This window comes from Papilio xuthus, unplaced genomic scaffold (assembly GCF_000836235.2).
Source record: "Papilio xuthus unplaced genomic scaffold, Pxut_1.1 DF828142.1, whole genome shotgun sequence".
Taxonomy (NCBI): Eukaryota; Metazoa; Arthropoda; class Insecta; order Lepidoptera; family Papilionidae; genus Papilio; species Papilio xuthus.
In genome coordinates, this window is record NW_013530507.1 from 1 (window position 1) to 11,016 (window position 11,016).

General features: G+C 42.0%; 2 protein-coding genes across 3 annotated transcripts; both read right to left on the reverse strand.

Moving 5' to 3' along the window:
* Positions 1–2,578: 2,578 nt before the first annotated feature.
* LOC106114112 (hemicentin-2) lies at positions 2,579–7,432 on the reverse strand. 2 transcript variants are annotated; one of them, XM_013307205.1, is made up of 7 exons: positions 6,890–7,432; positions 5,998–6,319; positions 5,574–5,651; positions 4,267–4,350; positions 3,914–4,051; positions 2,974–3,187; positions 2,579–2,863 (listed from the first exon to the last, which is right to left on the reverse strand). In XM_013307205.1, exons 2-7 carry the CDS (start codon positions 6,292–6,294, stop codon positions 2,712–2,714), a joined length of 963 nt encoding a protein of 320 aa, XP_013162659.1. In that variant the 5' UTR covers positions 6,295–6,319; positions 6,890–7,432; the 3' UTR covers positions 2,579–2,711. The 2 variants fall into 2 exon arrangements, with proteins under 2 accessions (XP_013162659.1, XP_013162658.1); XM_013307204.1 differs by having other exon boundaries at positions 6,777–7,432.
* A 1,199-nt stretch (positions 7,433–8,631) lies between these two features.
* LOC106114132 (uncharacterized) lies at positions 8,632–10,061 on the reverse strand. Its single transcript, XM_013307226.1, has 2 exons — positions 9,528–10,061; positions 8,632–8,966 (listed from the first exon to the last, which is right to left on the reverse strand). Exons 1-2 carry the CDS (start codon positions 9,795–9,797, stop codon positions 8,733–8,735), a joined length of 504 nt encoding a protein of 167 aa, XP_013162680.1. The 5' UTR covers positions 9,798–10,061; the 3' UTR covers positions 8,632–8,732.
* Between the last annotated feature and the right edge of the window lie 955 nt (positions 10,062–11,016).

The window sequence follows — 11,016 nt, forward strand, 5'->3', positions numbered from 1 at the left end:
CCCAGGCCGGGAGTCCCACACGAAACCGTCCCTGCTGCCCCCGCAGCACGGACGGCGAAGTGCATTAACGCATTCCCCGCGTTAACAAAAAAAAATCTTCGCAACACACGCGCGAGGCTTGCCCAACATGGGCAGAGCAGCGCGCTGCCGTGTCCTCGGTCCTTGGGACGGACCTCTACCTGCCTGTCATGGCAGCTGCTATGGCAGGCAGGGAGGAGGTTTGGAAGGCGGTCTCCACTTTCAGCGTCGAGGTGATGACGCTGAAAGAAGCGGCGGAGCGGGCGCGGGAAGACGCCGTCGACTCGCTCCCGATCCGCCGCATCATCATCATCATCGGAGTTCGCCGCCTGCACCGCAAGGGTATCGTGCCGCAGGACTCCCCACGTGTTCCGGGGAGTCCTCGGTGAAGGACGACGGCGCCTTCTTTTGAAGGCGTCGTCGCCGAAGGAGGGCCCGCCGCATATAATGTGGCGGGCAATCCGCAGACGGGGCTGTGGTGGTGTGCTATTGCGTTACCACAGCCCCGTCCCATGCGGGAAGGAGGAAGGAACACCGTCGGGTTTTGGTGAGTATACCCGGCGCCCCTATTGGCGCCGGGGGAGCCTCACATAACCGCCCGCCCCCCCGAAGGGCGGGCGGTATGATTAACACATTTCCCGACGTAAAAAAAAAAAAAAAGTTGTTGACCTCCGATTGGCAAATTCGAATTGCAACGCACAGCTGAGCGGGGGTCACTGACCGGTTTTGCATACGCGCTAAACGACAGCGGAGTTCTGCAGCGCCCGCGATATACCACGCCTTCGATTACGCAACTTGTTATTTTTGTTGTCCGAATGTGTACATTTCTCTTCTTAGTGTTGTACTCTCCTTCTAATTATTATATAATATTTGTTGTGGACTGTGAGTGATAATAAACTGTGTTGTGAATATAACTGTGCCTCATTTCACCTGTCGCCGCACTCACCCTTCACATCATCATTCACACACCCCCACACGGAGGTGACATCACACCGTCGCCTTCCCCCTCACAGGAATATGTTGACATTTGTAGCCACAGACAGTGTCTAGTCATATGGTGTAGTTATCGACCTGGCTATACACCAGTACCGATTTTCGTTGAATTTCGGGACACGCTGTATGACTAGCTAGATGCCTTGTAACAAACAAACATCCACCCCTACCTCCAAACATTTCAATCTATAATATTAATAAGAAGTAAGATAACTGTTGTTGTTATTGTCACTCATCGTCATCGTTATCGTCATCGTCATCGTCATCGTCATCGTCATCGTCATCGTCATCGTCATCGTCATCGTCATCGTCATCGTCATCGTCATCGTCATCATCGTCATCGTCATCGTCATCATCGTCATCGTCATCGTCATCGTCATCGTCATCGTCAAAGAAATGAAACAAGTAAAATAGTATCTATCTCATATTTATTTAAATATATAGCATTTGTTGCTAGTTTCTATCCTTTACAATGTGGTGGAGATTGTCATGAAATATTTACAAGATTTTCACAAAAATATAGTTTTGAGCAATACTGAGATCTTAAATAATACTTTATTACAAGACAATTATCTCTTTTTAGCGGAATCGTGGCAACTGTCATAAAATAAATGTTACAGTGATTGATTCAAATATAATATTTGTATAGAAATACAAAGAACATTACGAGCACTTTCCTTCAAAAGGTTTTAAGTCTCACTAAAGTTTCTATTAATATCAGGGATTTCGAACTTTTCTGTTTCAACCATTTTATTTGGGAATGTTAAAAAAAAAAATTTTTTTTTGAAGACACGCCGAACAAATCATCTAGCCGGGATGATCCCGCTTGCGGGGAATCCCTTGGTGAGTCGGACAGCCGGCCCATAGGCGTATATACCTAGCGTATATTGGGGGCGATTCGATTTGTAGAGGAATATTGTAGAAAGAGGGACAAGAAGAGAGACTGGGGGGAGTGGAGAGTGATTAGACAACGTCGATGTCCAACTGCAGCCTCATGACTGTCGAGATCGGACCGAAAATACAGAATCGGGGTTCCCCATCTTCCCACCTGGGCGCGACGGTGAAGGCCGCCGCCCACACATTGACAACATGAGATGCGCTCCGAGGAGAATAGATGTGGTAGAGTGTTGGTTTAGGTGGGCGGCACGATGAATACCCACCTGGCCAGTCTTGAGGATAGACGACACGACACTACCACATAATATTTAACTATGTCAGATACCTGGACCTACATCTACACACGACTAACGTGAAACAAACACATTAAAACAATAAAGATTCAGAATAAAAATCTTTATTCTGTCAACTGATAACAAATTACTGTTATTATAATATATACGACAGTTCAACAATCTGTATGGTTATGTGGTTTACAACTCTGTAGGAGGGCACTTCTACAGAGTTGTTATTCGAGTATTGTATATTCCAGTTTCTGGCAAGAATCTCAAATATAAATATGCAAATATGCTGCAGAGAATGTAAAATCCATCTTACGTACCAGCTACACTAATAAAATAAAGAAATACATTCAAACCTAAAAAAAAAAAAAAAGCATGTTAATCGGTTTCGTTTGTAATGTCCAGGCTTTTGATATATTATGCATGTAAATAATAATAATGTGGACATCTAATGTATAAAATGTTGAATGCACGAAAAAAAAAAAAAATGTATGACACGCCAGCCAAGTGAATATTCCAGTTTCATGAGTGCAACGAGCGCGGTGGTGTCGTGCAGCACCTGAGCGCCTCGCACCTGAGCACGGCGCTGGCCAGCAGTGCATACAGCAGGACAGAAACGCGGGGAACTTGCGCGACGGCTGCGTCACGGCTTAACGTCGCCGCCATCTTGTCACCTAAAACATTTGTATTATAACATGTTAAATGACCGCCTTTACCCATTGGTCATAACAATAAGGTATAATAAAATGAATATAGGCGGTAGTGCCGCGAGACGGAGACATACTGCCTTCGGAGACGTAGACGTAGATGTGGGCGGGGTCGGCGCCGGGCGCGCGGCAGGAGTAGTTGCCGGCGTGCGCGGGTCGCGCGGCGCTCACTCGCAGCGCGGACTGCGTGCGCGCTCCCGGTGCCGTGCTCACGGTCACGCCCTGCGCCTCGTCGTAGTTGATCATGCGCGCGTTGTGATACCAGAAGACGTACTGCGGCGGCGCCGGACTCTGCAACACGACGCCACTACATTCGATATAACTTCATATTGTGACCGTACGAAGTAAGATTAACATTATACTACAAGAAAAACAGAAAAATATGAGTGAATAAGAAAGTTTTACAAAGTAAAATAAAATAAATTACACATATAGGTAGCGATATTTCCTTAACTCTTCCTCTATACAAAAATCACGTGTATTTTTTAAGTAATATTGAAATTTTCATAATATCTATTAATGATTTATGAATTATTTCGTCATCAGTCAGATAACACAAGGGAAATCCTATTTTAGAACCCGCTCTTTTCTTGTTAATGTCCGTGATGATTTTCGGAACCCCTCCTTCCCACAACCCCCTTCCTCCCCCCCGCGCCTTTACTGACCCTCGCGTGACAACGAATGATCCCTAACTCAGTTTTTCATTTTGAATATTTTTAGTATAAAGTAACTAACGAGCAAGCGGCACCCAAGATTCAACAAATTGCATATTTTCACCTCCTATGGGTCCCCTCCTGTGCTAAAGCCATATCCCCTTCCCATCCACATCCGTTAGTTCAAGAAATATTACCACTGTGATTCAGTCTCGGCGTGTCAAACTAGACAACTGGGATGTTGTTAGTTTATAGTTTATCGTTTTAGCAAAAAAGATAAAATTTGTAAAGTCCAGTCCAGTCTTGATATAAGTAGGAAACGTCTTATTGTTTATACATGTAAAATGATATAGTGTATACTTACGTTTTCTATAATGCAGACGAGGTTGATTGATGAGCCGGCGTCCACGTGGTACTCCTCGGCCCCCAGAATGAATGCCTCGGGCACGAGCACGCGCAAGTCCACCCGCCGCGACAGCGTGCCCCCGCCACCGCTCGCCACCTACTTGACAGAGACACTTATTCAACTGCTCACCTCAGTGATGCTGTGCCCCCGCCGCTAAATCACCAATTAAACAACTAACTGAAGGACGGGGCCCCCGGGGTGCCCCCGCCACCGCTCTCGCACAGCCGTAGCAGCAAGCCAGGAGTCTTGATCATTGCAAGCTACAAATCTCAACAAAATAAGTTTTACTTTTATTACTTGTTGCTTGCTACCTGACATTCGTAAGTGCCGTTGTCGCGTTTCTGAACATATTTGATTTGCAAAATCCAATCGTCGGACCCCTCGCCGTGCAGCACCTGCGGCAATACATACTAATATATTATTAAAATACTTAATACAAACACACACGCTCAACTTCAATCATATTATGTCTCCCGTGCTAATAACTATGCTCGCTCGCTGGTCGCATCCCTTGGTATAGTACCATTCACATATTATTTATAACTAACGTGACCGGGCGTCCCGTTTTGAACGGGACTGTTCCTTTTTATATTTGAGGCGGTCGACGCAAGCTGTGTCCCCCAAATATGATTTTAAAAGGAGATGTTGGTAATTAAGGCGAATAATAAAAAAAAGTGCCAAGAGCTATACTTGCTTAAAATTACCATCAGCTATTATTCATAGGTACTTAGCTTAAAGCAAAGTTGTTCCTCTGATAAATATAACTAAATGGTTCGAGTATAAGTGTTCCTTCATTTGTTACTTAACTTACTGATTTTATTTGAAGAAAGAAGTTAAAAAAAGTTTTATTTTTCTTTGGCTACCTGTTAATTACCTGAAAAAATCAATGACCCATTTTGAGTTAAAAAATAAATGATCAAGTTATGTATAACTAGCTATCGCCCGAGACTCCGTCCGCGCGGAATAAAAAACCCTTAATTAGTTGCCTATGTGTTCTTCCAGACAATGTTCTACAAATATGCCAAATTTCATCGAGATCCATTCAGCCGTTCTGGAGGTCCCTTCAAACATTCATCCATCCGTATAAACATTCGCATTCATAATATTAAAATAAAGATTGGGTAGAAGTAAGATTTGCTTTCATTTAAAATCAAATCTAACGTGTCACCGGCGCGGCGCGGCGCGGCGCGGCGCGGCGTCACCTATATCACGTCCACGACTACGATATAACGTCGTAAAGCAATTATCACAGCATTTAACTTCATACATTTGTCTTATTGAATGGCATAACTACAGAAACATGACATTTGAAAAATATATAATGTCAAGTCGACTCAAGGCCACGGAGATAAAGCATGAATTCTTAACAATGGTCAAGGAAATTAAGTCGTTCTTGGAATACGTGCCATCTCTTCTCAAAAAAGGCATAACTAACATTGTTATCGTTTCAGTGTGTAAGAGACAGATGTGTAAGAGACTTCCGAGTATTCGCGCAGCCAAATAGCGGTTTGCAATTAAAAAAAAAAACGGCAGTCTGTCAAGGGAAAAGCCAAATGATATACATTCTTTAACTAAGTTATTGCTGCTCGTATGTAGTTTGATGATAGAATTAGCGGACCTGGAAGCGCTCGTCGTTGGTGTAGAGGAGAAGGCCGGAGCTGAGGATGTGCCAGTCGCGGCGCCGCACCCACGATACCTGTGTCCGCCCGCGCACGTCCGCATGACAACAAACGACAAAATCTCAACCAATATCACACCTACGTTACTCTACGTCTACGTTATACAAAAAAACAAATAGAGGCAGACTACAGCGTAACGAAGTGGGTGATCGCTGAAGGCCTCGCCTCGCGCCTTCAACTTATACACATATTTATAATATTATAGTAAGATAACCATCAATATCACACTACAAAATCAAAATATAATCTCAACTGACTTGTATTTAATATAATTGTTAAAATAGATTTAGATTCACTTAGGATAATGTTAAGAATCAAAATCTTCAAAACCGATAATGATAATCAGTATGTTTTTTAACGCACGCCACGTTCGCCGAGATTCCGCACGGGGCAGTGCATGAAGGCGATGCCGCCGACCGGCACGAGCACCTCATCCCGAGTGGCGTTGATGGAAGGCTCGCGACGAAGCGCCGCCAGCGAAGCCTGCCATAGCTCGCGCCATGCTGGCACATCCGCTGCCGCCAGCTCGGCTGCGTCCAGCTCAGCGGCGTCCAGCTCGACGGCGCCATCTTCCCCAAGTCGGGCATCATGCCCGGGCACACTGACGGCCAAAAGCGTGGTGAATGTAGCCAGCAGTGTCGCGGCCCGCGCGCCGCACATCTTCGCCTACCGCCGAATGCGCTCCCTGCGATTTTATTACCCGTCATTAGATTTAAGAATTTGTTTATAACCTTTCTGCTTAAAACATATCCAAATGTTGCTTAATTTTGGAAATAATCTTAAGACGCTTTTACCGAGGTTGACAATTCGGACTCCACCGATGACGGACCATTGCTGCGGAGATAGTCCCGACCATCGTGTAGTGAAAATACTGAAGGTTTTTACTCAAGCACAAGAACATACCAAAATAAACAATTCTATTTGTATACAAAGACAATAATCACGAAGTTTTCGATTCCATATTTTATGAGAACAAAAATCGAAAAGATTCATAATCAATTTAACCCAACCCATCCCATCCCATCGCTACATAATTGTCACACTAATCATCATAAAACGAACTCGAACTGTTGATAGAAAAATATATACAATGTGTATGTAAATGGTTTAGAAATATGCTTAACTTAAACTTATATATTTACATCAGCAAGGTGTAGCTGACGACTCCATATGACTTATCACGGTGCGAGAACGTGACGACGAGACTGCCGTACTGACGATGCCGACGGCGTCATAGTAAGTCATATGCACTCACATGGCAACAGGCGCTCCACAAATCGTTTTTATAAGTCAACCAGACCACCCATTCAACAAGAAGTATCACGACGTATATTACATCCACACCGACGGCTGCTGACTGCCGGACGGCGGACAATGCCGCGCCGTGCTACGGAGCATGCGTCGCGGCGCGGGTTGCGGGGTGTCGGGGCAGTGCGCATCGTCGCCGCCGCGTCCTTCCCTCTGCTCTATACATAATGTTAGTCATGGGTACTCAAGTAATATTGATGAGCTGCTGATTAGCTCACAGTTCGCATGTGTGAAACTGATCAGTGAACTGATTCGCAGACCAGTTTAATTTGTAACCGGCATAGAGTTACGATTGGTATCGCATAGTTAGAGTACATCGCGTTGAGCCGTCCTGCCTATTTGGTATTTGACCAGTAGCTAAATGGTTCAAACCTTTTTTTGGTTATGTGAGCTGCACGTTTGAACGATATCAGAATGGCTATTAATTAACGGTTAAATGAGCTTGCCTTTTTCAAGTTCGTTTTAATATAAGACATAGGTAATGTAGATATTTGACTATCATTGCTTCCAGACCGATTTTAATAAAACTTTAAGTATGTAAGTATGTTCTAAGTGCGCCAGTGAAAGTTTGTGTTGTAAAAATGAATAAAATATTTGTAATTATTATTAATGCTATAATACTCTTAGATATATGAATTAATTAAAATTACATTATTCAATATGATTTTGATAACTAATATTTATATTTGAGGTTTTTTTTTATTTTTATTAATTGCAAGGTGTACCGTGCTGTTTGTCTAAATCAAACTGTCATTATCAGACAGGTGAAGAAAAATATCGTGATCCCGTTGGACTATTGGGTTATTTCTGGGGAAAGTGTCAAGCCCAAGCATGCGGGATGAAACGTCTTTATTAGGCTAGCCAGAGGAGAAGGAGGAGTAGAAGCGGGGCGGAAAGTCAGCGCGTGGCGAAGACGCACATGTGGTTTTGGAGAAGGGCGCGTATTGTTATAATTTCGTTGTGAATGCTCTTTGTGAAAGACGGTATGGAACAAAAAAGCTTTGTGCATTTCAACTAAAAATTCAAATGGAATGCTCTTTCTTATATATTTTATTGTGTCGCATCGACCTTGTTTTAAAGTTAGGCCACATATTCTTGAAAATAATTTTAATTTTGTTTCTCCCAAACATACCCTGAAGTCCGAGTAAGACTGCCTGCGCCACGTTTGCCGGATGTTCCTTGCTCTCCAATTTCGCTTTTTTATTGTAGTTATAAACTTTTTAGCGATCATTGCCGTTTGTGTTTATGCAATTCTGTGTGTTCGTCTTGCGTCTATCGGTCTCGTGACAATAAGACCAAGGAGCTGCCGCACGGCAGAGTCCGAGGTATTTCTTCGGGCGAGCGGATCATTCGTCCAGCAGCTGGTTCTATTGTGGACGAACACTATATCAAAGTAACTGTCTCCTTAAAGGGTGAACTTCTAAAGGCTCTATTTTAGTCTCCTACCCTTTTCTAAGATAAAAGAATGGACAGTTGTAGAAGTAGATTTGGCGGAAGAACGGATGAAATGGAAAGGGAAAAATCCTCCTTACGGTTGACCTTTATCCGTTGGAGAGAAGCAACTTTTTTGTCACTTATTATACTTACTTATGTAAGTTAGGAAAAGCATTAATAGACAATTTGATACACAAATTATTCTCACGTTAAAAAGCAACATTTTGATTTAAAAGCGAGTTCATAAAATAAGTATAATGTAGTATAAGCTATATTAAGTATAAATTTAAAAAAAAATGAAAACATTATAAAATAAGAAAACTAATAAAAATTAGTGAGCGGTATTTATATGGGTGTCAGAGCTCAGAATTTTTTACGAAAGGGATAAAATCTTCGAGTATTTTGTCGCCAAAGCGGTAGGAGGGCGGGCCCTTGTGCGGCGCCAGGCGGTGCTTGCGCAGCACCAGGAACAGCAGCAGGCTGTACTCGGCGGTGGCGCTGCGCACTGTCTGCATCATTGTCTCCAGCTGCTCCTGGCGCGCGTCCCAACTGCAGATGTTCTCTATGCATTCTTGTAGGTACTTGTTTAACTGAAATTAATAACATAGCTGAGACGTTACTGTGGAATGCTTCAGCTTGGAATTTAGCCAGTGGTACACGGACATTTTCAAGTTGTCGGTTACGATCGTTCGTACGCATCAAGCGGCCAGTAGGGGAACACCTGCGTTATTACATCTATTATAAAAAAATAGCGCGAAAGCGAAACGGTCCCTGAGATATCTAAGATATCTAAGAACAGAATATTATTGTTGATTGTTATACTGAACAAAGAATTAATTATAGTTGTATTATCACGCTTGTAAATTAAAACTGCCAAGAAAACTATGGTTATTATAAATATTTAGGCGATGCTCGCTTACGCTCTAAGAGCTGTGTGGCGGCGCGACAGAAGGAGTGCCTTCTTGTGACGAACGAATGCACAACGACTGCTTGGGATAGTCGGGGTGAAGGCGGTACTACTCTATTACTGTCGTAGACAATTGCTAAAGTCCTTGTACGTATTTCGCCATACTTGATATTAACATTAAGACAAACTAATAATGAGTCACCATCATTGCACTACTGCAAACTTTTAAATCTGAACATCATACCTTGAGGACGCGTCTTTCTAACAATTTCCTCTGTATCCAATCACAAATAAAAATTGCGAACACCAACAGGACAAATGTAATAGCAACAATGATATCGAATTTCGGATAGTCATCTAGATGTGCCCATGATACTGAATAGGCGGAGGGTGGTGCGGGTGCAGGTTCAGGAAGTCCCGAATGTAGATCGGGTATGTAGTATTGGACAGGGACTAGTAATAACGCCACCAGAACCGTCGCTGCCACACCATTAGTGTATCCACTTATCGGCATTAATCGCCTCTGCCACTACCATCCACAACCGGTACACTACACGGTTCACTCTTTCATCAGTTTCAATTTCAACAGCATCATATGATTATGACAAATTATGAAAATGTCGTTATTACTTCAAGTTAAAGCCGATGATTACGTTAGTATATAATATTTTTCCAAAATCGTTCGAGACTTTTGAAAAACTGTTGTCAAATAAAGTTGACACAAAGTTTCTATTCTTTGTGATTTTTCCCATTCAATTTTTAATTGACTATAACAATCTCCTAATGTCTGATTTTCTTTACCTAAAAAGCAGTTTTATTTTTTGTTTTACAAGCTTTTATAAAATCGGTTTTGGAGACCGATAAATTTATTTAAACCAGTGGGCAACAAGTCAACCTAAATTATGATAGCTCACTAGCGCCCCCGCATTGAAAAAATTGTTACAGGTCCCTGGTCCCTTATACTGCATAGACCGACTATACACTCCACACGATAGTCGCTAATTAGTTTGACAACTCACCACATATGGGTTGAGTAAAATGGATTAACAGTTTTTTCGATTTTAGATGGTTGTTCTCATAGAACTTGCAATCGAAAATTTCGTAATTATTGTTTTTGAATACAATATAATTTTTTTTCTTTCGTTTCCTACTTTATCCTTTATAACTACATAAAATAATAAAACATTAAACCAAAAATTGTGGTGATAACAAACAAAAAGAAATGTATGTTAATGTATTTAATGGTTTTTTTTAGTTAATTGTGCGATTCTTAGCCAAATAACTGTAATAAATTTATAAAATTAAAAAGTACTGAAATAATAGTACAAATTTGTACGATTAATTTTATTATAAGATCGAAATTCGATAGTTCTCAGTTATTCATCATGCGTGACGGTCGACACCAGGGGGTGGAAACCAAAGAGTATAATAAGTATACTATAGAAAGAGGGGCAACTCGCACGAAGTCGTGGATCCACGGCGATTGTGGCGCTCCATGCGTATAATCGCTAAACTAATTTTTTTTTTTGGTACCTATATACGTAGGCACGCTTATTTAGCTCACTATAATAATAACTAATAAGTGGGAATCTAATAAAGTTAAAACTGACATTAAATCAATGTTCAAAAATAATATACCCACTTATGTAGTTATTAATATAGTGAGCCGATATCAAGTAGCCTTCTATGAAATACCTCTATTAAAATGATCCTATTATTATTGGGGAAATAAA

Bases quoted from the DNA above. Each gene is read 5' to 3' on its own strand.
- LOC106114132 (XM_013307226.1), bottom strand. From the start codon at position 9,797: ATGCCGATAAGTGGATACACTAATGGTGTGGCAGCGACGGTTCTGGTG. The intron at 8,967-9,527 runs GTATGATGTTCA...TATTAATTTCAG, and splicing joins TAGAAAGACGCGTCCTCAAG to TTAAACAAGTACCTACAAGA.
- LOC106114112 (XM_013307205.1), bottom strand. From the start codon at position 6,294: ATGTGCGGCGCGCGGGCCGCGACACTGCTGGCTACATTCACCACGCTT. The intron at 5,652-5,997 runs GTGCGTTAAAAA...GGGCGGACACAG, and splicing joins GGAATCTCGGCGAACGTGGC to GTATCGTGGGTGCGGCGCCG. The intron at 3,188-3,913 runs GTAAGTATACAC...GTCGTGTTGCAG, and splicing joins TCGTCTGCATTATAGAAAAC to AGTCCGGCGCCGCCGCAGTA.